This window comes from Stegostoma tigrinum, chromosome 33 (genome assembly GCF_030684315.1).
Source record: "Stegostoma tigrinum isolate sSteTig4 chromosome 33, sSteTig4.hap1, whole genome shotgun sequence".
Classification (NCBI taxonomy): domain Eukaryota; kingdom Metazoa; phylum Chordata; class Chondrichthyes; order Orectolobiformes; family Stegostomatidae; genus Stegostoma; species Stegostoma tigrinum.
In genome coordinates this window covers 20,482,718-20,508,102 of record NC_081386.1, presented here as the reverse complement: position 1 = coordinate 20,508,102, position 25,385 = coordinate 20,482,718, and the positions used below count along the sequence as shown (strand labels likewise).

Sequence of the window (25,385 nt, the reverse complement as noted above, 5' to 3'; positions counted from 1 at the left end):
AATGAAAAAGAAAATGCTGGAGAAACTCAGAGAGTCTGCCAGCATCTGTGGAGAGTCAAGCAGAATCAATGTTTTGAGTCCAGTATCACATCTTCATGACTGATAGGAGCTGGGAAAGGGTACTGTTTTCAAACTATAGGTAGATAATAAATACTAACCCAGCCACCAATGCCCACATCCCACGAAAAAGCAATTAAAAATTCACATAATATCTTAGAAATTGAACCCACAATATTAACCCTGTTTCTTTATACACAGATGCCAACAGACCTGCTGAGTTTCTCCAGCATTTTCAGTTTCTATTTTGTGCTTCAATCCTGTTACAAGCGTAACTTTTTCCAGTTCTCATGAAAAGTGATCAATGTTGTTTCTCCCTCTGCAGATGCTATCTCACCTCCTGAAAATTTCCAACATTTCTGGTTTTATTTCAAATTTTCTGTACTCCCAGTTATTTATTTTTGGGTAAAGTGTTGATACTGAATACTGACAATGGCTATGAAAGCGTACAAATTGCCCATTAGTGCCTATTAGTTCACCTGAACATCCACTCCAAAGACAATACAGCTTTCTCCTCAAAACAATGCTGTTCAGCAACATTGTAATAAATTTACATGATAATAAAACAACACCAGGAAAAAAAAGCTGCTGGTAATCAAGTATGCAAGTAAAATTTTAAATTGTGAATGACCTGTTCTGTACTGTAATGAGTCTATAGCATTAATAATCAGTCATGAAAGTTCTGCACGCTAGCCAGAGAGCAGACAAGAAATCCATATTGCCTCCTACAGCGAAAGCCTGCTGAATCAATGCATTATCAGGCTAATCAGAAGCTGGAAGCTGGGTGTTGTGTGCACTGCCAGACAGCATGGAAGTAATTGCTGCCAATGCATCCAGCACAGGCCCAGGATCAGCAAAGGCTATAGGTGAGGTGAGGCCGGGATAAGGATCACAGGATGAGTTCACTGGAAAGGGTTGCAGAAAGGGAGTGTGGCCTTCGGAGTGTCCCACTGCTGATGTGCAGGTGCTGGTGTTGGACTGGGGTGGTCAAGGTCAGAAATCACACAACGCCAGGTTATAGTCCAACTGGTTTATTTGAAAACGCAAGCTTTTGGAGCCTCAGTCCTTCGTCAGGTGTTAGTGAGAGAGGTGGCACCAGACACTGAATTTATAAGTAAAAGGTCAAAGGGTCACACAACTGATGAGGATGTATTAAACAAACCTAAGATGCTGTTAAATCTATAATCAGTTAGAAGGTTTTACTTTATAAATATGTATATGTAAGTGTAAATCCCTGAGTTTCTTTCAAGTCACTGCCCTGAGAGAATTAAATGTTTTATCAGTATAAAGAAGAGGTGACATTTTAGGTCAGACAATACATATTAGGTGTGAGGCCTTGTTTAGAATCTGCTTGTGATCTAGTCTGGAATCAGACTGGTTTTATTCCTAAAGTAGGAATTCATAAAACATCACATTGACTGACTGTCTACAAATTGTGTGGTCTTTGAACAAAATAGAATGTATCTGCAAATACAAATTCACCCCATAGATTTACGTGTGTGTGTGTGAGGGAGGAAAGCAGGGTGTGGGAGGGAGTGAGTAAGTGAATGAATGAATGAGTGTGTGTGTGAGAGAGAGGGGTGCGAGAGAGACTGTGTGCTGCGGGGAGACACTGTGAGTGAGGGGTGGGAATAGAAAGAGAGAGTGAGTGTGTGTGATGGGGAGAGAGAGAGGATGTGTGTGGGGGGAAAACAGAGAGAATGAGTGTGTCAGACATAATGGGAACTGCAGATGCTGGAGAATCCAAGATAATAAAGTGTGAGGCTGGATGAACACAGCAGGCCCAGCAGCATCTCAGGAGCACAAAAGCTGACGTTTCGGGCCTAGACCCTTCATCAGAAAAGGGGGATGGGGTGAGGGTTCTGGAATAAATAGGGAGAGAGGGGGAGGCGGACCGAAGATGGAGAGAAAAGGAGATAGGTGGAGAGGAGAGTATAGGTGAGGAGGTAGGGAGGGGATGGGTCAGTCCAGGGAAGACGGACAGGTCAAGGAGGTGGGATGAGGTTAGTAGGTAAGAAAGGGAGGTGGGGCTTGAGGTGGGAGGAAGGGATGAGTGAGAGGAAGAACAGGTTAGGGATGCAGAGACAGGCTGGGCTGGATTTGGGATGCAGTGGGGGGAGGGGAAGAGCTGGGCTGGTTGTGTGATGCGGTGGGGGAAGGGGAGATTTTGAAGCTGGTGAAGTCCACATTGATACCATTGGGCTGCAGGGTTCCCAGGCGGAATATGAGTTGCTGTTCCTGCAACCTTCGGGTGGCATCATTGTGGCACTGCAGGAGGCCCATGATGGACATGTCATCAAAAGAATGGGAGGGGGAGTTGAAATGGTTCGCGACTGAGAGGTGCAGTTGTTTATTGCGAACCGAGCGGAGGTGTTCTGCAAAGCGGTCCCCAAGCCTCCGTTTGGTTTCCCCAATGTAGAGGAAGCCACACCGGGTACAGTGGATACAGTATACCACATTGGCAGATGTGCAGGTGAACCTCTGCTTAATATGGAATGTCATCTTGGGGCCTGGGATGGGGGTGAGGGAGGTGGTGTGGGGACAGGTGTAGCATTTCCTGCGGTTGCAGGGGAAGGTGCCGGGTGTAGTGGGGTTGGAGGGCAGTGTGGAGCGAACAAGGGAGTCACGGAGAGAGTGGCCTCTCCAGAAAGCAGACAAGGGTGGGGATGGAAAAATGTGACCCCACCATATACATTCCACTACGAAGGAAAACCGGAAGTGAGGCAATCCATCCGAACGGACCCCTGAGTTTAAAAACCAGGTGGGAAGAAGGATCTCGACCTGAAACGTCAAACTTTCCTGCTCCTCTGATGCTGTTTGGCCTGCTGTGTTCATCCAACTTCACACCATGTTATCTCAGATTCTCCAGCATTGGCAGTTCCGACTATCTCTGGGAAAACACACCGACGCTTCATCGGAGGCTGCACTGAGGATGTTACCAAGCATGGTAACGAAACGTCTGCAAAACAACAAACCAGCTCAGCGAGCCAACCAACCTCAACAATGATGACTGAATAAGGACCCTCACTGGCCATAAAGAATCTCTCTGACAGGTGAAAGGAATCTACTTGCAGAACCACTATGGCTGAGGGAAAATCTGCTTACAATGCCCCCTGTGGCTGGGAGGGGAATCTGCCTGCAACACCCCCTCTAGCTGAGAGGGGAATCTGCCCGCAACGCACCCTCTAACAGAAGTGAATCTGTCTTCAGCATCCCCTATTGTTGGGAGGAGTATTTGCCTGTAATGCCCCCTGTGGTAGGCAGGGGAATCAGCCTGAATGAACCCCAGTAGCTCGAAGTGAATATGAACTTACAGCGCCCCCCTGTGGCTTGGAGGCAATTTGACTTCAGTGTGCCCTTAAGCTGGGAGGAGTCTTATTTTATAGCGTCCCCTGTGGCTCGGATGGGAATTAGCCTGCAGCGCCCGCTGTGGCTGGGAGGAGAAATTTTCCTTCAGCCAGAACCTATTGCTGCAAAGGCGTATCTGTCTGCAGTGTCCCCATGCGGCTGGGAGGAGTATCTGCCTGCAGCGCCCTCTGGCGGCTGGGAGGTTTCACCCACCACTTCTTCAGGCCGCGTATTGCCGCGATTTGTGACGGCTGCTGTCTTTGCGACTCGGCAAGATGGCGGACATGTCGGATTTATTTGGGAGCGATGCGGAGAGTGAAGCCGATCAAAAAGGTAACTAACCCCGGAGGTGGAGTGGAAACAGGCAGCTCCCTAGGGAGGGGATGTGTTTGAGGAGTTGGGTTTGTAACCAGCCGGATTCAGAACGGAGGGGGCTTATGTTGTTTTGGTGATGCTGTCAGGTTCCTGAAGGAGACATCTGGAGCCCAGTTTGTTGTCTCTTCGCTGAGACCGGGGGTGGGGGGAGCGGTGTTTGCACCAACAGCCTGAATCTCAGCAGGAACCTGAGGCTGTCAGCCCGGAACCTCCCTCTTGAAGAATTGACTCAATCCGCTCTGATCTCAGCCGCCAACAGAGTCAAAACAGCGACTAAAGTTGGTTGTTTTGTCTTTAACTCCTGGTCCTTCTCCACTGGATACAGATCTTATTCCCCTCTTGGGGGGTGGGGGGCACAACCCCACCCTCCACCACCCAACCCAATCAAATAGGTCCAGTTTTCCTGTTAAATCGAGAGCAGAAGAACTCAGACAATTTAAATATTACATGGCTGCAGCTGCCAATTTGTCGTGGTGTTGGGCTGACTATCTAGAGACCATCTTTTCAAATCCTACTTAATTGAGCCTTTTGAAGAAGCGGTAAGGAAAATTCATGGGGGCAGAGTGGTGGACGTGATCTATATGGACTTCAGTAGGGTGTCCAACAAAGTTCCTCATGGTAGACTGGTTAGCAAGGTTAGACTGCCCTGAATGCAAGGAGAACTAGCCATTCGGATACAGAACTGGCTCAAAGAGAGAAGACAGAGGGTGGCGGTGGCAGGTTGCTTTTCAGATTGGCGGCCTGTGACCAGCAGTGTAACACAGGATCATTGCTGGATATGCTGCTTTTCATCATTTTATATAAATGATTTGGATGTGAATGTAGGAGGCATGGTTAGTAAGTTTGCAGATGACACCAGAATTATAGGTGTAGTGGTCAGTAAAGAAGGATATCTCTCAGTATAATGGGATCTTGATCAGATGGGCCAGTGGTCCAAGGAGTGGCAGACAGAGTTTAAGTTAGATAAATGTGAGGTGCTATGTTTTGGAAAGGGAAATTAGGGCAGGACTTATACATTTAATGGGAAGGTCCTGGGGAGCGTTGCTGAACAAAGAGACCTTGGAGTGCAGGTTCTTGTTCCATGAAATTAGAGTTGCAGGTTGACAGAACAGTGAAGAAGATGTTTGGTGTGCTTGTCTTTATTGGTCAGTCAAGTATAGGAGTTGGGAGGTCATGTTGCAGCAGTACAGGACTTTGGTTAGGCCACTATTGGAATACTGCACTCAATTCTGGTCTCCCTACTACATTGTTAAACTTGAAAGGGTACTGAAGAGATGTTGTCACGGTTGGAGAGTTTGAGCTGTAGGGAGAGGCTGAATAGGCTCAGGCTGTATATCCTGGAGCATTCTAGGCTGAAGGGTGACCTTGTAGAGGTTTATAAAACCATGAGGGGTATGGATAGGGTGAATAGGGGAATCCAAAACTACAGGGTATAGGTTTAAAGTGAGAGGGGAAAGATTTAAAAGGTACCTAAGGTGCAATTTTTTCATGCAGAGAATAGTGCATGAGTGGAATGAACTGCCAGAGGAAGTGGTGGAGGCTGATAGAACTACAACATCTACAAGGCATTTGGATGGGTTTATGAATAAGAAGGATTTAGAGGGACATGGGGAAAATGCTAGTAAACGCAGCTAGATTAATTTAGGATATCTGGTCAGCAAGGATGAGTTGGTTTGAAGGGCCTTTTTATATGCTGTATATCTCTATGACTCTAGTTTAATTGAATTTGACTAATTTGATTATTTGCAAGCTGGTATCAGGAAAATGTGCCACAAATGCTTCAGAGATAGTAGGAACTGCAAATGCAGGAGAATATGAGATAACACGGTGTAGAGCTGGATGGACACAGCAGGCCAAACAGCATCAGAGGAGCGGGAAGGCTGATGCTTCAGCCCTAGACCCCTCTTCAGAAAAAGGGTCTGAAGAAGACTCTAGGCCCGAAATGTCAGCCTTCCTGCTCCTCTGATGCTGCTTGGCCTGCTGTGTCCATCCAGCTCTACACCTTGTTATTGCTCGTTGCCACAAATGCTGCTGTTTTGGAAACATCCAACAGTTCACTGATATTTTCCAGGGGATGGTATTGTCTTGCGTATGAATTCAGCTATATGATTGATGTTTAAGGCTAATAGGAGGGCATTGTGGCACAGTGGTAATGTTTGCCTCAGAGCCAGGAGGCCTGGTTTCAAGGGATGATTTTCTTGGGAATCCACGGATACTTGTTTTTGTGTCAGCAGCCTCATTGGAGAATGTTTCTTTCCTTGTTTCAACATTCTTCATTGTCATGGTTTAATCAGTTGGTGTGTGTATTTAACACTTTTTTTAAACTAAGAAATTAGTGTGGTCCAGCTCTTTTGAGTTAGGAAATGAATATTGTCCAGTTGCTGGTTGAGGGTAAATGATTGGATATAGGGAATTAGTTTTGCTGTATCTACTAACAAGGTACCTGTGGGGAAGGGGTAGTGCTGAAAATAATTCAGCCTATCTGTTTTAATCTCATTTATTTACCACAGTTGGGACACTGTTTCTTCCTCAACAAAAATGGAAGCTGCTGGAAAGCCTCAGTGAGTCTGGCAGCCCCTGTGATGAAAAAGAAGAGAGTTAATGTTTTGGGTCCGGTGAATCTTCCACAGAACTTTTGTTCCTGATTCACAACTTGCGCAGTTGTTTTGGTCTTTATTCCAAATCTCTTTACATTGAGGATGTGGGAGGACTTTGTGTGTTTTATGAAATTTTTGGCTTGCACAGTGGTGGAAATGTTTGTCATTCTTTTATGATGCTTCTTCATATGCGTTGAGGCTGTATTGTTTGTGATTTATGCTCCCAGGCTTGAAGAATATATGGAAACAATGACCAGGTCTGGATAGACAGTCCATTTGTTCTACTGCTTCATAGCTTTGCATGTAGTTTTAATCAAATACTAACATATCAACCCCACAACTTCGTTCAATTTGAGTATAGGACAGGGATGGAGACATAACTAGATTCATCAGATTGATTTGTTTGTTCTACAGATTTTGACTCTGGATCTGGATCAGGCTCTGAGTCAGAGCAGGAACAAGCAGCATCAGAAAGCAATCCTTCAGGAAGTGAGAGCGAAAGGGACAATGGGAATGATGATGAAGATCGGAGAGAGAATGCAAAACCCAGCAATAAAGAGTTATTTGGAGAGGACAGTGAGGATGAAGACCACTCAAGACACAGTGGGAGCGATGACAGATCTGATAACCAGTCCATGGTTTCGGGGCACTCTGATCAAGATGACGTCCAACATTCAGAGACAGAGCAACAAAGTGGCTCTGAAGAACAACAGTTTGACAATGATGATGACGATAATCGCTCTGATGCGGGCAGCATGCATTCTGATGCAGGCAGTGTGGGTTCTGACGCTGGCAGCGCACAATCTGACGCTGGCAGTGTGCACTCTGACGCTGCAAGTGCACACTCAGATGCAGGCAGTTCCTGTTCTGATGCTGGCAGCATCCATTCAGATGCTGGTAGCGTGCAATCTGATGGCAGCAGTGCACGATCCCAGTCTGACGCGGGCGTCATCCACTCAGATGCTGGGAGCGCCCATTCCCGGTCTGACGTTGCCAGTAATCATTCCCACTCCGATGCTGCCAGCAACCAATCGGATGCTGAGCTTTCTGGAAAGGAAGTGCATTCTGAGAATGAGAAATGGGAGAGAGAGTCCAGAAGTGACCAATCAGACGAAGAGGAAAAATCGCATCATTCAGATGATGAGCAGGAACATAAATCAGGTAAAATTAGCTGGCATTAATCAAGAATGAACTTGATTTGTTTCTGGCCTGAGTAGCTCAGGCATTTATTGGGCAAATTTGTTGAACCATCAGTACAACCTAACTTAGCCTGACTTTTCAGTGAGAGCTCTCTGAGTTGTGTTGGTTAGGCATATTGTCAGTCACAAACAGAAGCAATAGTTTTGTTGTATGCTGCTTTCCACTTTCCCACTTATGGAAAAGAAGATTTGAGTCTTCTTAGGTTGTAGCCAAAACCAAGAATATTGTTTTATTACTCTGATTTGTAGTAACTCTGTGGTCTCAGAAAAATGGAGTTTATTTTCCTTTCTACCTTTGTAAGATACAATAATACAAGTTTAATGCCATTTGACTTGTCATTCTAAATGTACCCATCAAAGATTCCTGAGGATAAGTGAAAAAAGTAACCTGCGTGTGGAAGCCCAACAGCCAGTACTTGTGTTTAAAGGGAGGCAGTAGCATAGTGGTAATTACACTGAACAATTTAAATGCTTTGGGGACACAGTTTCTGATCAACCATGGTGGCTGGCATTCTTAAGTTCAATTAATTAATTAAAAGCCAAACTCCATAATGGTGACCACGAAACCATTGTCAGTCATTCTTTTTAAAAAAAAATCTGGTTTGCTAATGTCCTTACCTGGACAGGGCTACATGTGACACCAGGTCCTTAGTGAGTTGTTGACACTTTAATGGCCTCTGAAATGATCTACCATGCTATTCGATCACATCAAACCATGAGAGATAGGTATAAAAGAAACAAAACTGAATGGACCATCCAACATCACCTTGAGCACTGGCAGTGACAACATTACACTCAGCTCTGTTGCCAAGCCACACAACATCCAGACTTGGACATAATTCAAACACTGTCGCTAGGTCAAAATTCTGGAACTCCTATTGTAGTAGGATTGTGAGTGTATCTATACCACCTACCACCTCAAGAGCAGTTCGGGGTGGGCGTTAAATACTGATCCAGCCAATGATTATTGCATCACATGAAAGAATTAAAAAGAGATAATATCAATTTATTTAGAGCCTGCCTAAAGGAAGAATTCTGTATTGTAATCAATTTTTAATATTTCAAGTTAGTGAAATGTGGTTTATTTTCAAAAACATTCACATTTTGGAAGAATCTCTCCCTGAGCGTGATGGTGAGTGGTCTTGCTCTTGTTATCGTTTCTACATTGAACTTCCATGACAATTTGAGGAGGGTGAGCATCAATATCCAATAGGTTTCTAAATCAAGTGCTTGTTTTTTCATATTGTGTTGAATTCCCATTTCAGTTTCTGCAAGAGGCAGTGACAGTGAAGACGATGTAGTAAGGCAAAAGCCAAAGAAAGTAATTGCTTCAGATTCTGATTCTGACAGTGACGTAAAAGATAAAGGTAATGTTCTGTTTTAAGGATAATGTTCACAAATGGTCTTTACTTTAAGAACTAGCCAATACTTGTATACTGGTGTTATGAGCTATACTTTATTGTACAACCTTTTCTTAAATATATTGATGTTCAACTGTACTGCAGATAAAATAGAAGGAGATGATCTCTTTGGGGGCGCAGATGATATTTCATCTGACAGTGAAGGTGAAAAGCCTCCCACTCCAGGCCAACCGATTGTAAGTATTTGTTAAACATTTCTAGTAAGTCTGGTTTTCCATCACAGCCACTAATTCAGAAACTAGAGAACTTTAAATTGAATTTCCTCAAATTTAATTCGAATACTTTACAAATTTTGAGTTTTAAAGTTAAGCTAAGCTACGTTGAAATCACATATTGAATCATGCAGAATATACAGCACAGAAATAGGCTATTTATTCAGTCTAATCAATACATGCCAGTACAGTGCTCTCTTCAGACTTCCTCACATTCTTCCTCATCTAAATCTAACATACAGCTCTATAGTGTCTTCTCCTACATAAACGTATCTGGCTTTTCCTGAACTGCATCTCAGCTACTGTCTGTGGTAGCAAGCTTCACATTCCCTGCACTCCAGAGTAAAGACCTTTCCTCTGAATTTCCAAACTGATTTCTTGGTGGCTTTCTAATAATAATGGTCTCTGGTTTCGCATTTCTCTACAAGTGGAAACATTCTGTGCCTACATTGATTAAAACTTTCCATAACTTTGAAATGAAAAACTACGTCAAAGGAATTGGGGAATTGCATGAAAAGGAAAATAAGCAAGATATTCGTATGCATAGATTAATTAATTAATTCCGGTATAAGTACGTTTCGTTCTCAAAAAGACATCAGTAAACCAGGTGGATTTCATGGCCACTGTCCCTGATAGTATATTTTTTCCAACAAATAACTAAATTTAAATTGCTTTGTGCAAAACGAACTCATTCCTCTGGATTGTTAGCCCAGGTTTATGGAATACTGGTCCAGTAATATAATGCAGTGCTACTCTACCTTTATTATCATCCCGTGGGCTGTGACATAAATGCTCCTTCAAAGCCATGACTACTTTCATCCCAGACGATAGGATAAGGCTGTCCCTTATGGCATCAGATATTTATGGGGTTCCAGAAACTGTGTGATATGGGGTTGGGCTACCCACATACCACAGGTAAGATTATTTGGCTGAACGTCTGCCTAGAATTTCTGGCCTCCCTTGCCTGGACTTAATGGAATGGAGTTCAAGACCTGCATTCTTCTGACTTGGGGCAACAGCATTGCCGCTAAACTGAAGGTGTGATAACTATTTTGTTTGCTTTTATTTCTACTGCTTAACGATTTACTTTTTGCTTTAGGATGAGTACGGTATGGATCAGGAACATCAAGAAGAAGAACCAATCCCTGAAACACGGATAGAAGTAGAGATTCCAAAAGTGAACACCGATTTAGGAAATGACTTGTATTTTGTTAAACTACCTAACTTTCTTAGTGTGGAGCCCAGGTACTTCAGACCCTTGTGTGGACACCTTCTTGAATATTATATGAATGTATGGGCCGGTTAGCTCACCTTGATTAATTCACAGCAGAGATACAAAGAACTGTTTGTCTCCTCTCTCTCCTCCCTCCCCCCCCCCAATCTCAGCTCAGTTCAGAGATCCTCCTGACTCAACGGTTCGGTTGTGTATTATTCTGCAACTGCTTTTCATAGGGATGATGGCCAGAGACTCTAATTAGGTGATAAGAAAGGAAAGATTCAAATCTGATCGCACAAAGAAAGCTATTGTTGTATGTAAACTCTAAAAAGCTATTAGTCATTAGGTGAGTGGGCAATGGCTCTCACTTGCATTCTGCTGATTTGGCTATTGAATCAGGAGGTTCAGGAGCGTTTTTCCTCCACTACTCTATTCAGAAATCTATTCAACATGTTGTGTGACAAAGGAATTGGTGACGTAAAGTTAGCTTGTGTCTTTCTTACGTCCTTTTAAGTGCAAAATTCCAAATATCTTCACCTCCACTGTCTTTACTTGGTCCTTTAATGCTTTCAGCTCTTACAGTTTGGCTCCAGGGCTTGAATATCTCTCTGACAGCTTTGCTGCGAAAGTGGGCACAAAACACACAAGATGCTGTAACATAGTCCATAAGAGCAGGGTTTGGCCAGTTAGCCCCTCAGGTCCCTCTTGTGCCATTCATTGAGATCATGGCCAACCTTCACCCTGTCATCTTACATCAGATTTGCCCATATGCCTTAATACTTTGATCATGTTTTGCCAACCTAATCTTAGATTTTAATAAACAGTTGATCCAGCATTAGCTGTCATTTACAGAAGAGAATTTTAATCTTATACTATTCATTTATATGTAGAATTGGTTTTTAGTTTCTCTCCTGAAATGTATTTTTTAATAACAATGCTACCTAGTCCTAGACATGCCTCCAGCCATAGAAATATGTAGACACTGCTCCCCTTAATAACTTGAAAATTTTGATCTGATCACCTTTTTAATCTTTTTACTTTCAGGTAATAAACCCTGATTTTTCTAGTCTCTTCTTGTAAATCGGGTTAACTTAGTACAGAATAACAAAGTGTGGAGCTGGATGAACACAGCAGGCCAAGCACCATCTCAGGAGCACAAAAGCTGACATTTCGGGCCTAGACCCTTCATCAGAAAAGGGGGATGGGGAGAGGGAACTGGAATAAATAGGGAGAGAGGGGGAGGTGGACTGAAGATGTAGAGAAAAGAAGATAGGTAGAGAGGACAGTATAGGTGAGGAGGTAGGGAGGGGATAGGTCAGTCCAGGGAAGACGGACAGGTCAAGGAGGCGGGATGAGGTGGTAGGTAGGAAATGGAGGTGCGGCTTGAGGTGGGAGGAAGGGATGGGTGGGAGGAAGAACAAGTTAGGGAAGCGGAGACAGGCTGGGCTGGTTTTGGGATGCAGTGGAAGGAGGGGATGAGCTGGTCTGGTTTTGTGATGCAGTGGGGGAGGGGGAGATTTTGAAGCTTGTGAAGTCCACATTGATACCATTGGGCTGCAGTACAGTACTTAGTTTTTGTTTTACAAGGATATTTGTACTATGCTGCATTCTTTTCTAGGCCAAGATATCCTTCCTCTGGTGAGGCGCCCAGACCTGCTCATTGTACTGTAGATGTGGTCTCTCCAGGGATTTGTATAGCAGTGACGTAACTTATACCTCTTGATTATTTTAGCACCTGTTCATATTTTAATTCTGCATACATATAAGCCTTCCAAGTCTTTCCAGTACTCCCTAGTTTTCAGCATTTAGAAGGTACACTGTAAGTGGATAATCTCACTTTTGCCAACATTAAAACCCATTGCCCATTCACCTAATGACTAATAGCTTTTTATAGTTTACATACAGCACTACCTTTCTTTGTGTCATCAAATTTGAATCCTTCCTTTCTTATCACCCATTTCGAATCTCTGGCCATCATCCCCACGTAAAGCAATTGCAGAACAGTGTGCTATGCTGTCCTACTCGCTCTGACGTGCATTCTGCTGATTTGGCTGTTGAGTCAGGAGGTTAAACTCCCACTCCAGAAAGTTGTGGGTAATCAAGACTGTTTAAAGTCCTAGTTTTGGGCCCACTTCTCTCTCTTCAGACTTAAGATATAATTCACTCATTCTATGATTGCTGCTAGCTTTATAGGCACCTTCACTTCAATAATTAATTAATCCTTGTGTCAAGGATAGGTATATCCTCGTTGAGACAAGTAAACTATAAGATCAAACATTTCCCTTGTTAAATTACTTTGATTAGTGGCAGGCGTACTTTGGTCATTTTTTAAAAAATTGCAAATACCACAAAACTGTTTGTGTGATAAATGTTAAAACTTAGTTCTGAACTTGTTGACTAGCTATCAAACTACTTATGTTTTCGTTTTCAAGTGCTATCTAACAGCTGAAATCAGCTGTTTCCTATGTCATTACCTGAGGTAGGCAGTGTAGCTTGGTGGATTTGTGACATCCCCTCTAAATTTCTATCGAATACACCAGGAGTATTTGATATATTCAGTCATTTTTCTTCAGCAACTACTAAAGTAACCATGGCCATTTGTAGTCAGTTTTCAAATTATAACCTTCCTGTGTGCGTTTAGACCATTCGATCCCCAGTACTATGAAGATGAATTTGAAGATGAGGAAATGTTGGATGAAGAAGGGAGAACAAGACTTAAACTGAAGGTAATATATACTCAATTGGATAGCTATTAAAATAAACTGAGAGCTAAGATTTTGTTCCTTTTTTTGCTTTGAAGGATGGCAGAAGTTGCAATTATGCTTTGCCATCAAGGTAGTATCATAGACATTGACATCTTCCAAGTTAACTTTTATTTTCTTGTCTTAGGTTGAAAACACAATTCGCTGGCGAGTACGCAAAGATGAAGAGGGAAATGAAACTCGTGAAAGTAATGCTCGAATAGTAAAATGGTCAGATGGAAGGTTGGTAATGTTCACTATAAATACAGAATGAAATGTGAATGACCCAAGCAGCTGAAAGGCAATTTTCTAACGCATTCTAAATTTTAATGTGTTCTGATTTCTCATGAGGATCCTGATTTATGTTTGCTTATAATTTGTTGCACATCCATGAGAAATCACCAGTACTGATTGCCATGACCCTAGTGATGTAGAAGGAATGCTACTTTCCTTTGAAGTAAAACTAAATGTGTGCTTTTATATCTATATCTAATAATCTGCCTGTGATAAAAGAATGGGTGACAGACAGATATTTTGATTGTTCTGCTGTTGACATTGTGTCTACTATCAGTCGGGACAATTACAAAAATAATGCACGTATAGAAATGTGTGAACATGATGGAGCATGAATACTACATCCACCAGATATACGTGCTTGCTTTTAACAGCCCCAGTTTATGTTGCCCTTTTTCAGAGCTCTGAAATCATGTGGGTTCAATATAAATACTTATAAGTATGTGCAGAACTCTGCTCTTTAGCTAACGCGAGTTTTAAAGTGAAGAAACAGGCATTGAGATAAAAGACAATTCCAGCAAAACAAACTAAGTTGTGTTAAAGGTGATCACCAGGGCTTTTTATATTCAATTATATGTAAGGATTTGGCTTTACTTTAGTTGCAGATATGTACTACCTTGTGTGTTGATTCTGAAACTGCCTCACATAACTATTAAACGTAAACCTTTTACTAAATTTGACAAAGTACAAAACAATTTTTAAGGTTATCTTTAAGCAGCAATATTATTATGCAAATTGAATTACTTTTCAGTCACCATGAATTTCAAGGTGGGGTGCAGTGGCCTTGTGGTATTATTGCTGGACTGTTAATCCAGAGACTGCGATAAAATTCTAGGGACCTGGGTTCAAATCCCACCAGAAACAGATGGTGGAATTTGAATTCAACAAAATATCTGGAATTAAGAATCTAATGCTGATAGTGAATCCATTGTCGATTGTTGGAAAAGCCCATCTGGTTCAGTGATATCCTTTAGGGAAGAAACTGCCATCCATACCTGCTCTGGCCTCCATGTGACTGCAGATTCACAGCAATGTGGTTGACTCTGAACTGCCCTTTGGCAATTAGGGATGGGCTATAAATGCTGCTTGGTCAGTGACATCCTCTCCCATTAATGAATAAATAAAAATAAATAAATTTTTGGGTCCTGACAGACTGCTTTGTGAGTGTATTTTTGACACAAAAGCAGCATTGCTGTTTGACAGTCATCATATATTCCTAACTGAATTTATAATTAACAAGGGTTCCACCGTTATACAGATCATGATAGATCTGAATCTCTAGCTTCTACCGTTTCCCATGGTGTTTTTATGCATGATATGCAAGTATTTATTAATCTCCAATTTAAAAGTACTAATTGAGCTGACCTTGACTGTTTGTTTTGGGAGGGAGTTCCATAATTCTATCATCTTCTGCATTCCTTGGAGCGCAGTTCCAAAATATTATTGCTAAATGTAACTTGTGATCCAGCCAGTAGAATCACAGAGATGTTGTACTGTATATTGGTGTTTTGGGGGAGTTGAAAGAGGAGCTGGGGATGAAGAGAAATTCCCAGCAAAATTTCCTTTTCGGAGAATGCACTTGGAGATTGCAGGCAGCTGTGCCAAATGGAATTCAGCTCATTCAGCCACACTGAATGCAAGTGTTTATTACTGAGTAGTATTGATGGCTCAATTGCTCCTTGTCTTGGCTGTGTAACGATGTGCAGTGTGCCAGAACTAATTGAAAGGTGGTACAGAAGCAACTGTATTTGTGAAACGCCAGCAAGATCTTTGTTATTGTTTTGTTGAACCTGAATTACATAGGTATCTGATATAGGCAGGTTTTTAAAACAAGTTGGTTCAAGGTTATTAGGAGCCATGACACAGTGTAAATAGGTAGTTTACTTAATTGCCTGAATAAATTTCTTGAAATCGTAATTGTCTTCGTAAAGAATTCTTGAGGTAAATTTCAATGACCTGTTAATTTCTGAGTTTCATTTAAAGACACAGAAACCAACATGTTTATGCACTTGACATTCAAATAATGATTTCTCTTATTATTATAGTATGTCCTTGCATCTTGGAAATGAAGTTTTTGATGTCTACAAGGCTCCACTTCAAGGGGATCATAACCATCTATTTATTCGGCAAGGAACTGGTTTGCAAGGTCAGGCAGTCTTCAAAACCAAGCTTACTTTCAGGTATGTTGAACACTGAGGAATTAAAAATACAGGTGCGATGTCAAATAAACTGTAGTGAAAACATGTGTAAGACACCGTGGCTTTCTCAAAAGGATGCTTATCTTTGGTGAAAACATTTATATGAACCTATCTTTGAAAAAAAATGCTACTATCATAATGGAAGCAGTTTATGGAAATGGCCTTAAAAGCTCTCTGTACTAGTTCTCTAATCGAAGCTGGTTCAATGCCAATCATGTTTTTTACGGTAAACTGTGCAAATTTGAGAAAGCAAATGTTTCCTTCATCAGGCCAGTTAAAAAGATTTAGTCAGCGTTTTTGTTTGTTATCAAAAGCAGTGGCGTTTCTGTAATATCACAAAAATTGTGACATTAGTTATGAGCCATATTTCAAGTTTGGAGGAGTTGCTGAAGCTCTTCTGTACTTCCTCACATGCCTTCTGTTGGCATGTGAACTTTGACTGGTACTGGCAGGTTCTTGGACTGACCACTGAATCCCAGGCTGATTACTTTTCTTGCCTGGTAGGAAGGTGGATAGTCAGAGCCTTTTTCCAAGGGCGGAAATATCAAATACCAGGGGGCGTAGGTTTAAGAGAGGGAATGTTTAAAGGAGATGTGCAAGACAAGTTTTTTTACACAGAGGGTGGTAGGTGCCAGGAACGTGTGCTACCAGTGAGGTGACAAAAGCAGAGACAACAGCAACATTGGAAAAGCATTTAGACAGTCACATGAACAGCCAGGAAATAGAGGAATATTAATCACATACAGGAAGATGGGATTAACTGGACTGACGTCATGGTCAGCACAGGTATGGTGAGCCTGTTCTACATTACAACATACAAACACTTTCCAGATGATAGCCAGTGGATTATATTTTGGAGTAAATAATTATTTTCTCTTCCTGAAGCCAACCGTGATGCTGTAATTCTATCATATCTTAAACCAGTAGCTCTCTGATTTTGCATCACGTTGCATGACATATTTATTCTGAAGATTACAAAACAAATGTATTAATTTTTATGGTAAGTACATCTTTTTTTTATAAAAAGGTTTGGACTAAACCATCTTTATCCCAATATACCACAGGCCTCATTCCACAGACAGTGCTACCCACAGGAAGATGACTCTGTCTCTTGCAGATCGGTGTTCAAAAACACAAAAGATTCGAATCCTTCCCATGGCTGGTAGAGATCCTGAATCCCAACGTTCTGAAATGATAAAGGTAGACAAATAATGGAAGATATTGAAATTGAGGTACACTGTCTTAAAAGTATTTACATATACAGAACACATGGAAAAATATGAAAGAAATGACAGGGAAGGAAAACTCAGAGGTTATTAAAGACTCCAGCTCAGACACAAGTAGGACAGAGTGTTTGAAAAGGGCTATCAATCAAACACTGGACAAACTAATGAAAATGAGAAGGGGGAGGGTTAATACAGGACTGAAGGTGTTATATCTGAATGCACGCAGTATAAGGAATAAGGTAAATGAGCTTGTGGCGCAGATCAAAACTAGCAGGTATGATGTGGCAGGCATCACGGAAACATGGCTGCAAGGGGATCAGGATTGGGAACTGAATATCCAGGGATGTACATCCTATAGAAAAGATAGGCAGGTGGACCAAAGGGGTGGAGTTGCCTTACTAGTGAGAAATGAAGTTAAATCAATAGGAAGAAACAAAGTAGGGTCAGATGGTGTAGAATCTGTGGTAGAATTGAGGAACTGCAAAGGTTAAAAAAACCATGGTTGGAGTTGTGTACAGGCCTCCAAGCAATAGTCAGGAGCTGGGGCGCAAGATACCCCAGGAGATAGAAAAGGTGTGTGAGAACGGCAAAGTCACAGTGATCATGGGGAATTTCGATATGCAGGTAGATGAGGAAAAATCATGTTGGTAGTGGATTGCAAGAAAAGGAGTGTGTCCACAAGATGGCTTTTTGGAGCAGATTGTGGTGGAGCCCACAAGGGAACAGGCAATACTGGATTTAGTGATGTGCAATGATTGGGACTTGATAAGGGAGCTTAAGGTAAAGGAAGGCTTAGGAGGCAGTGATCATAAGATGAGAAAATTTAGTCTGCAATTTGAGAGGGAGAAGATAGAATCAGAGGTAACGATATTACAGCTCAATAAAGGCAACTACACAGGTATGAGGGAGGAGCTAGGCAGAATTGACTGGAAGAGGAGCCTAGCAGGAAAGACAGTGGAACAGCAATGGCAGGATTTTTTCCGAGTAATTCAGGATATGCAGCAAAAATTCATCCCTAGGAAAAAGAAGCATGGTACAGGGAGGATGAGGCAACCATGGCTGACTAAGGAAGTCCGTGTTAGCATAAAAGCAAAAGTGAAAGCAAATAGTGGTGAAGGGCATTGGAAACCAGAGGACTGGAAGCTTACAAAGACCAACAGAGGGCAACAAAAGAAAATAACAAGGGAGAAGATTAAATATGAGGGTAAGCTCGTCAGTAATATAATGAAGACTGTAAGAGTTTCTTTAGATAAATAAGGGCAAAAGAGGACATTGGACCACTGGAAAATGACAGCGGAGAGATTGTGGGGAACAAGGAAATGGCTGAGGAACTGAATATTTACTTTGCATCAGTCTTCACAGTGGAAGACACGAGTAATCTCCCAAAACTTCAGGATAGTAATGGGGCAGAGCTGAGTGTGGTGGCCATCACCAAGCAAAAGGTGCTAGTAAAACTGTTTGTCGTGAAGGTGGATAAATCACTTGGACCAGATGGACAACACCCCAGAGTCCTAAAGGAGATAGCTGAAGAGATAGTGGGAGCATTAGTGGTGATCTTTCAGGAATCACTCGAGTCGGGGAGGGTCCCGGAGGACTAGAATAGCACTAACATGACACCCCTGTTTAAAAAGGGAGTAAGGCAAAAGACGGAAATTTACTGGCCAATTAGTCTAACCTCGGTCGTGGGTAAGATTTGAGTCTATTTTAAAGGATGAATTTTTTGAATATTTGGAAGTGTATGTTAAAGTAGAACAAAATCAGCATGGTTTCATCAAACGGAGGCCATTGTCTGACAAATCTGCTAGAATTCTTTGAGGAAGTAATAAACAGGGTAGACCAAGGAAAGCCAATGGATGTTATCTACTTGGACTTCCACAAGGCCTTTGACAAGGTGCTGCGTAAGATAAGGACCCAAGGTGTTAGAGGTAAGGTGCTAGCATGGGTAGGCGATTGGCTGTCTGGCAGAAAGCAGAGAGTGGGGATAAAAGGGTGTTTCTCAGGATTGCAGCCGGTGACAAGTGATGTTCCGCAAGGATAATGTTAGAACCATAACTTTTCACTTTATACATTTAATTATCTAGATTGGCATTCTGACTCAGCTTGCAGACGATACAAAGGTAGTTGGAGACACTGGTAGAATTGAGGAGATGGGGAGGCTGTAGAAGGATTTGGACAGGCTGGGAGAGTAGGCAAAGAAGTGGCAGATGGAGTACAACATGGGAAAGTGTAAGGTCATGCACTTTGGCAAGAAGAATAACAGCATGGACTATTTTCTAAATGGAGAGCAAATTTGGAAGTCTGAAGTGCAAAGAGACTTGGGAGTTCTAGTCCGTGATTCTCTCAAGATAAACTTGCAGGTTAAGTCAGTGGTCAGGAAGGCAAATGCAATGTTGGCATTTATTTTGCGAGGACTTGAATATCAGAGATATACTCCTAAGGCTTTAGAAGGCCCTAGTCAGGCCACATTTGGAGTATTTTGTGCAGTTTTGGGCCCCATATCTCAGGAAGGATGCACTGGCTCTGGAGCGAATTCAGAGGATGTTCATGAGAATGGTCCCAGGAATGGAAAGCTTAACGTATGAGGAACGTTTGAGGACTCTGCAACTGTTCTCATTGGAGTTTATAAGGATGGTGGGGGGGGCATCTAATTGAAACTTACGGAATACTGAATGGAGTCGATGTTGGAAAGATGCTTCCATTGGTAGAAGAGACTAGGACCTGAGGGAACAGTCTTGGAGAAAAGGGAAGACCTTTTTAGAATGGAGATAAGGAGAAACTTCTTCAACCAGAGAGTGGTGAATCTGTGGAATTCACTGCCACTGGAGGCTGGGTCATGGAGTACATTGAAAACTGAGATAGGTAGGTTCTTGTTTATCAAGAGGATCAAGGGTTACAGGGCGAAAGTGAGTGAATGGGTTTGAGGAACTTATCAGCCATGATTGAATGGTGGAGGAGACAAATGGCCTAATTTCTGCTCCTAAGTCTTATGGTCTTATAAACACACAGTTTGGTATTAATGGAATGAATTTCCGCACTACTCAGAATCACTTTGACATGTCCAAGAAATGTAAAGGCAGATTTTGATTTTGATAGAAAGAGGAGGAGCGCCTAAAGGCTTCTATCCGAAGAGAGTCTCAGCAGCGCAGAATGAGAGAGAAGCAGAGTCAGAGAGGTCTTAGCTCCTCTTACCTGGAACCTGATCGGTATGATGAGGAGGAAGAAGGTGATGAGACCATCAGCCTTGCAGCCATCAAGAATAAATACAAGGGAGGAGTTAGAGGTAAGGAACATCACCGGAATCTCTCTCAGAACAGTAAAACAGCTTTCAGTTATGACATTTCTTTCCATAACAACAGTGTGATTCTTTTCTGATGTGAAGCTAGTAATTTTGTGAATGTTATTTTGTTTTAATTCTTTCCTTCGAGCTTGTATGAATAGTTATTCAGTGTATCCAATTGTAATTGTAGATTACGCAAATTCCAACTTAGTTTATGAGTCTTGAACCCACAATTATAAATGTGCAGTAAAAGTAGATTTTTTTAAATACCTGTAATACTTTCACCTCTTAGGTTAACAAATGTGTAAAAAAAAAATTGTCAAATGTAGCAGTCAAAAGAAATTTCAGGAACTCATGGCTAATTCAGTTCCATTCACGGGTCAATAATTGTGGGATAAAAGGAAACATCAGACGAAACGTCTGAAAACTAACCTTCCAGCTCAGCAAGCAAACTCACATCCAGAACCTCAACCTGAGCTACAAATCTTCTCAAAACTCGATAAAAGGAAACGTTCAGCTATTTTTAAAGCAGGATTCCTACTCCCACTTTCCATTATTAGCTTATTGAGAGGCTTATTGTTTTGGTGTTATAATGGCATTTTGATTAAAAACAGCAGCTGAGGATAGTTAGCTAAATTAAGCCATTTGGTGACTTGATGTTGACAATTGACATTCTACTGCTGAAAAGCTAAATGTAACAATTCTGATATTTCTGAAAGATTTGCATCATAGTTTCAAATGGGGACGTGGCAATGGGCTGAAGATCAAAATGCAGTAATTACCGACGTCTTCCGCCCACGACCAGCACTGAGTGTGATTTTAGGACAAGCCACAATTGAATCCCCATGCCCTATTTAGTTATCTAGTGCGATTTTACTTTTCCAGTAACTTGAATGCTCATTACCCAATGAAACAGAGCATCAATCAGTGAAGGCAGTGGTTTTTAAAGGGATTGTTGCAGACTGGGCAGAAAATTGTTGAAACAAATATATTTCCTGCCATTAATTTGGTGAAGTCAGGAAGAAGCATGAGTGGGCATCCCGCACCTCCCCCCACAAAAAAAACCTTCCCATCTGTTGCTGTGTCAGCCTGTCAATGCTGTCGTGGCTCACGGTATTGCTGTAATGAGGCATGGCCATGAAAACAGTTCAAACCTCCAACCACATCGTTAGGCAAATATAGCGGACACCATGCACAATGTCGTCCTGATAATTTGAATGATAATGCTTTAATTGAAAATTAATCCACCCCTCACTAAGAATTCTGTTTATACTAGTATAATAATGTCTTACAAAAGAAAATTAAATGCAGCAAGAACATGATAATTGTAATCAATTTTACCAATACTTCAAAATACAAGTTCTAAGAAATGTGCATGCTGAAATTATGTTGTGTATATCAGGATGTGAGCACTTCATGCATTCATGGTTAGTTTCTTTGTGTCCAATTTAACCTGTAGTCTACTAAAAATCAGCACCATAGTATTACTATGTCAGTAACTTGATATGTTATTAATGGTAGTGTATTGAATGTATCAGATCAGATCATATTCAGTTCACACATACACATTTGATTAATAGACAGTTAGCTCTACACAGCAAACCTGCAAAACTTTTTTTTAAAACTTGCAGGATGCAAGTAAGTTAATCAGTGATTTAAATCATGACTAGCATCGTGGAATGCATTGCGAATAAATGCTCTTGGAGAGGTATAGCTGGATGAAATGTGGAGGGGAATGGGGTAAGCCAAGTCTCAGAAATTGACAGAGGAAAAGAAAATAAGAACATATTCAATTATCAGACCAAAAACAGAGAGCTAGGTGTAACATGGTTAGGATGTATGCTGTCAGTTAGTTTGAAAAATATTTAAGAGCTGGACCTTCTTCAGGGGGGAGTGGCTTCAAATAATAGTGGAATGGAATATTTTCTCAGCAAGTGAAAAAATGAAGTGTCAATTTGAAGCCAGGGTCAGTAAAGACCGATTTGGAAGCAGTGGAGGAAAGAAGTTGTTTGAAGAACCAGATGAAGAAGAATGAATAAGATGGGGGAAGAGTAGAGTTTGGAGCAAAAGTAGTATAGTTTCATTCTGAAGAGGGTATCAAGAGAATCTCGTTTTGCCAGGTTCGTTTTCGGAGACCCTCACGGACTTGATGTAGTAGCAAGACACTGACCTGGCTGCAAAAACACGAGCCTTTGTTATTTAGCAAGTACAAGCTGTGGGGGATCGCTGTACTCAACCCGGCACAGAGCGTTGAGTTTCATAAGCGATTCTCCCCTAACAGTGGACAGTCCCCGCTTTTTATACTCTACATATGAATTGGCTAATACAAAACACAATGACTACATTCCTAACATAAAGAGAGCAGGATACAGCATTGATCGTTCATGAAGTGACTGATAACGGCAGGATGCGTTTTCAAGTCACTGAAGTGACAGAATGTGATTTCAAGCCGCCGAAGTGTATGGCCTGAACAAAAGGTCACTGACCTAGGCACTTCAGTATAAACAGAAGTTTCATTCCTTTGCAGACGTTTTACCCTCTTAGAAGTTTTATCCCCTTACAGAATTACAGAAGTCTCACACTTTTACGAACATTTCCCAACCAATCCTACTCAAGCAAGAAGTTAAAGACAGTTTCCACATACCCCTGTGTAGGAAGATAAGGAGCATAAATATTAATGGGCTGTTATCCCATTAACATCTCAGTTTAATTTGCATACAATTATATCTTTCAGAGGAACGTGCTCGGATTTATTCCTCAGACAGTGATGAGGGATCGGATGATGACAAAGCACAGAGGCTCCTAAAAGCCAAGAAACTTGATAGTGACGAGGTTTGTACAATAAAATTGTATATAAAATGCAAATGGAAATATTCAATAATGTGAGAAAGATGATGCCCATCTGTGTGCTACCAACTGATTTTTGCCCTGAAATGTTGATCGAACGTTTGAGGCTAATTGTTATACTTTTACAAACAGAAACAGAAATTACTTGATAAAACTCGGCATACCTGGCAGCATCTGTGGAGAAAAAGCAGAATTAACATTTTTTGCCCAGTGACTCTCTCTGATTTCCAGCATCCGCAGTTCTTTTGTTTTTTTTTGTTATATTTTTACATTTAGGGAGTTCACATTTCTGTGAATGTTAAGTAGATAAATTTCTTATCAAGTCAAAATGGATTAACTATATGAAAATATGTAAACCCAGTTTTGAAGTTGGTATAGAATGCTTGTGACAATATATTTTATAATTTTTTTACAAGTCAATATATACATTGACTACGGATACCACAAAATGTACTTTATTGGATATTGGGTGTGATCTTACAAGAAGGTTGTCAACATAATTTCAAATTCATACATGTGTACGATATTTTACCTCTGCTGAAAAAAGGAATTGAATTTTAATAGTCTATTGGATGTTTACTGACTGGACTGGTGGACGTTTTGGCTGTATTTCAGATGAGTTATGTTTGAAGTTTGTGAATTTTACATAGAACATTACAGCACAGTACAGGCCCTTCGGCCCTCGATGTTGTGCCGACCTGTCATACCGATCTGAAGCCCATCTAACCTACACTATTCCATGTATGTCCATATGCTTATTCACTGACGACTTAAATGTATTTAAAGTTGGCGAATCCATCACCATCCTATGAAAAAGACTCTCCCTATCTAACCCTCTGATTATTTTATATGTCTCTATTAAGTCACCTCTCAAACTTCTTCTCTCTAACGAAAGCAGCCTCAAGTCCCTCAGCCTTTCCTCGTAAGACCTTCCCTCCATACCAGGCAACATCCTAGCAAATCTCCTCTGCACCCTTTCCAAAGCTCCCACATCCTCCTTATAATGCGGTGACCAGAACTGTACGCAATACTCCAAGTGCGGCCGCACCAGAGTTTTGTACAGCTTCACCATAACCTCTTGGCTCTGGAACTCAATCCCTCTATTAATAAAAGCTAAAATTTCTGGTAGTTCAGTATTTCCGTGACTTTTGCTTGTTTTTTCAAGGCATTCGTTTGTTCACAATTCTATTTTGATTTGGGGGAGGAAAGAAATTGACCAAGGGCTGACTTTTTCTATGTGAACCTGTTTCCTTCTTGCATAATCTATGAATGTTAGCTTTAGATGAGTGGTGCAAATTCTCTGCCCTTATAGCTGTAGAACAGAAGCATGAAGGTGGGAAGACAGTGGGAAGGAATCATATGGGTGCACTTGTATAAACCAACAACCTGTAAGCATTATAAACTGAGACCCTGAAAGAAGCATCAGTAGATTATTACGCCTTTAACTTATGCAAAATATTGAAGCTGATTTATTCAGGAAGTTGGACTTTTTGAAGTGTATTCTATTAACAGTAATTATTTCAATGGGATTTAAGTTTTTTAAAAAAATATATTCCAAATCTATTTAATAATAAAGAAAATTCAGACTTCTCTTGCTTGGTAGCCGTCATCAATTGTGTTGTTATTCTTTGGAAGGCAGTTGAAACTAGCAGGAACTGCTTAGATACCACCCAAGTTTCTAAACAACGTCTGTCTTCAGGATTTTCGTTGCAGCCAGTGAACAGCACATGTACTTGTAACTTAACACATTGGGAAATTGATAGCAACAGATCCCAGGTGGAGCTGAAGTGTGCAGGCTTAACCCATGTTTTCTATTGTAAGGACTCAATGTGTTCAGCTCCCAACATAAAAAAGCTGTTTTTACCAAACATTTGGCTATTGAAATAATTCATTTGCTGGCTGTTTTCTTGAGGTGATTCACTGATTTGCATCATTAACTCAGAAAATTCTTTGCAAAATCAAGTTTCTGTTCGCTGTACATAAGCTTGAAAGATATTTATTCTATTGTATTTTCTCTATCCTTATTACTTGCCCTTCTCTCTCTCCACCCTTTCCACCATTTAGGAAACTGAACATTCTGGAAAGAGAAAAGCAGAAAATGATGATAAAGGTACCAGCAAAAAGGCAAAGAAGTATGTGATTAGTGATGAAGAGGAAGATGACTTGTAAGCTATCCTAAGTGGTTCAGATAGCTTTTATCATCTGACATTCGGTTGTACAGTTATTTTGTAAGTATCTATGTTGTCTGATTTTTGGAAGATTTTGGTAATCATTTGTACCTTGATGGTTGATGTACCAATTTTCAAAAATAAAAGATCTTGTTTTTTAAAGTTGGATTTTCAGTTGTTTATATTTAAGATGTTAAAGAATCCATCGT

The 25,385-nt window shown here is 41.2% G+C and overlaps 1 protein-coding gene and 1 long non-coding RNA gene across 2 annotated transcripts in view; one reads left to right on the top strand and one right to left on the bottom strand.

Annotated features, from left to right (window-relative positions):
• Nucleotides 1-3,612: 3,612 nt before the first annotated feature.
• On the top strand, nucleotides 3,613-25,338 carry leo1 (LEO1 homolog, Paf1/RNA polymerase II complex component). Its single transcript, XM_048562996.2, has 12 exons — nucleotides 3,613-3,738; nucleotides 6,792-7,538; nucleotides 8,842-8,943; nucleotides 9,082-9,173; nucleotides 10,309-10,454; nucleotides 13,067-13,151; nucleotides 13,315-13,409; nucleotides 15,506-15,640; nucleotides 16,723-16,858; nucleotides 19,978-20,164; nucleotides 22,896-22,993; nucleotides 25,073-25,338. The coding sequence occupies exons 1-12, from the start codon at nucleotides 3,681-3,683 to the stop codon at nucleotides 25,175-25,177; spliced, it is 1,986 nt and encodes a 661-aa protein (XP_048418953.1). The 5' UTR covers nucleotides 3,613-3,680; the 3' UTR covers nucleotides 25,178-25,338.
• Nucleotides 16,639-25,385, bottom strand: part of LOC125467322 (uncharacterized) — a 37,282-nt gene continuing 28,535 nt past the window's right edge. The window contains exon 2 of the long non-coding RNA XR_007250607.2: nucleotides 16,639-16,844. This is a non-coding gene — a long non-coding RNA (uncharacterized LOC125467322). The remainder of the gene's footprint in view (nucleotides 16,845-25,385) is intronic.

What these genes read in the sequence shown, in the direction of transcription:
- leo1 (XM_048562996.2), top strand. Translation starts at nt 3,681, where the DNA reads ATGGCGGACATGTCGGATTTATTTGGGAGCGATGCGGAGAGTGAAGCC. An exon ending in TGAGCAGGAACATAAATCAG is followed by an intron (nt 7,539 to 8,841) that starts GTAAAATTAGCT and finishes TTCCCATTTCAG; the next exon opens with TTTCTGCAAGAGGCAGTGAC. An exon ending in AGAAACTTGATAGTGACGAG is followed by an intron (nt 22,994 to 25,072) that starts GTTTGTACAATA and finishes TCCACCATTTAG; the next exon opens with GAAACTGAACATTCTGGAAA.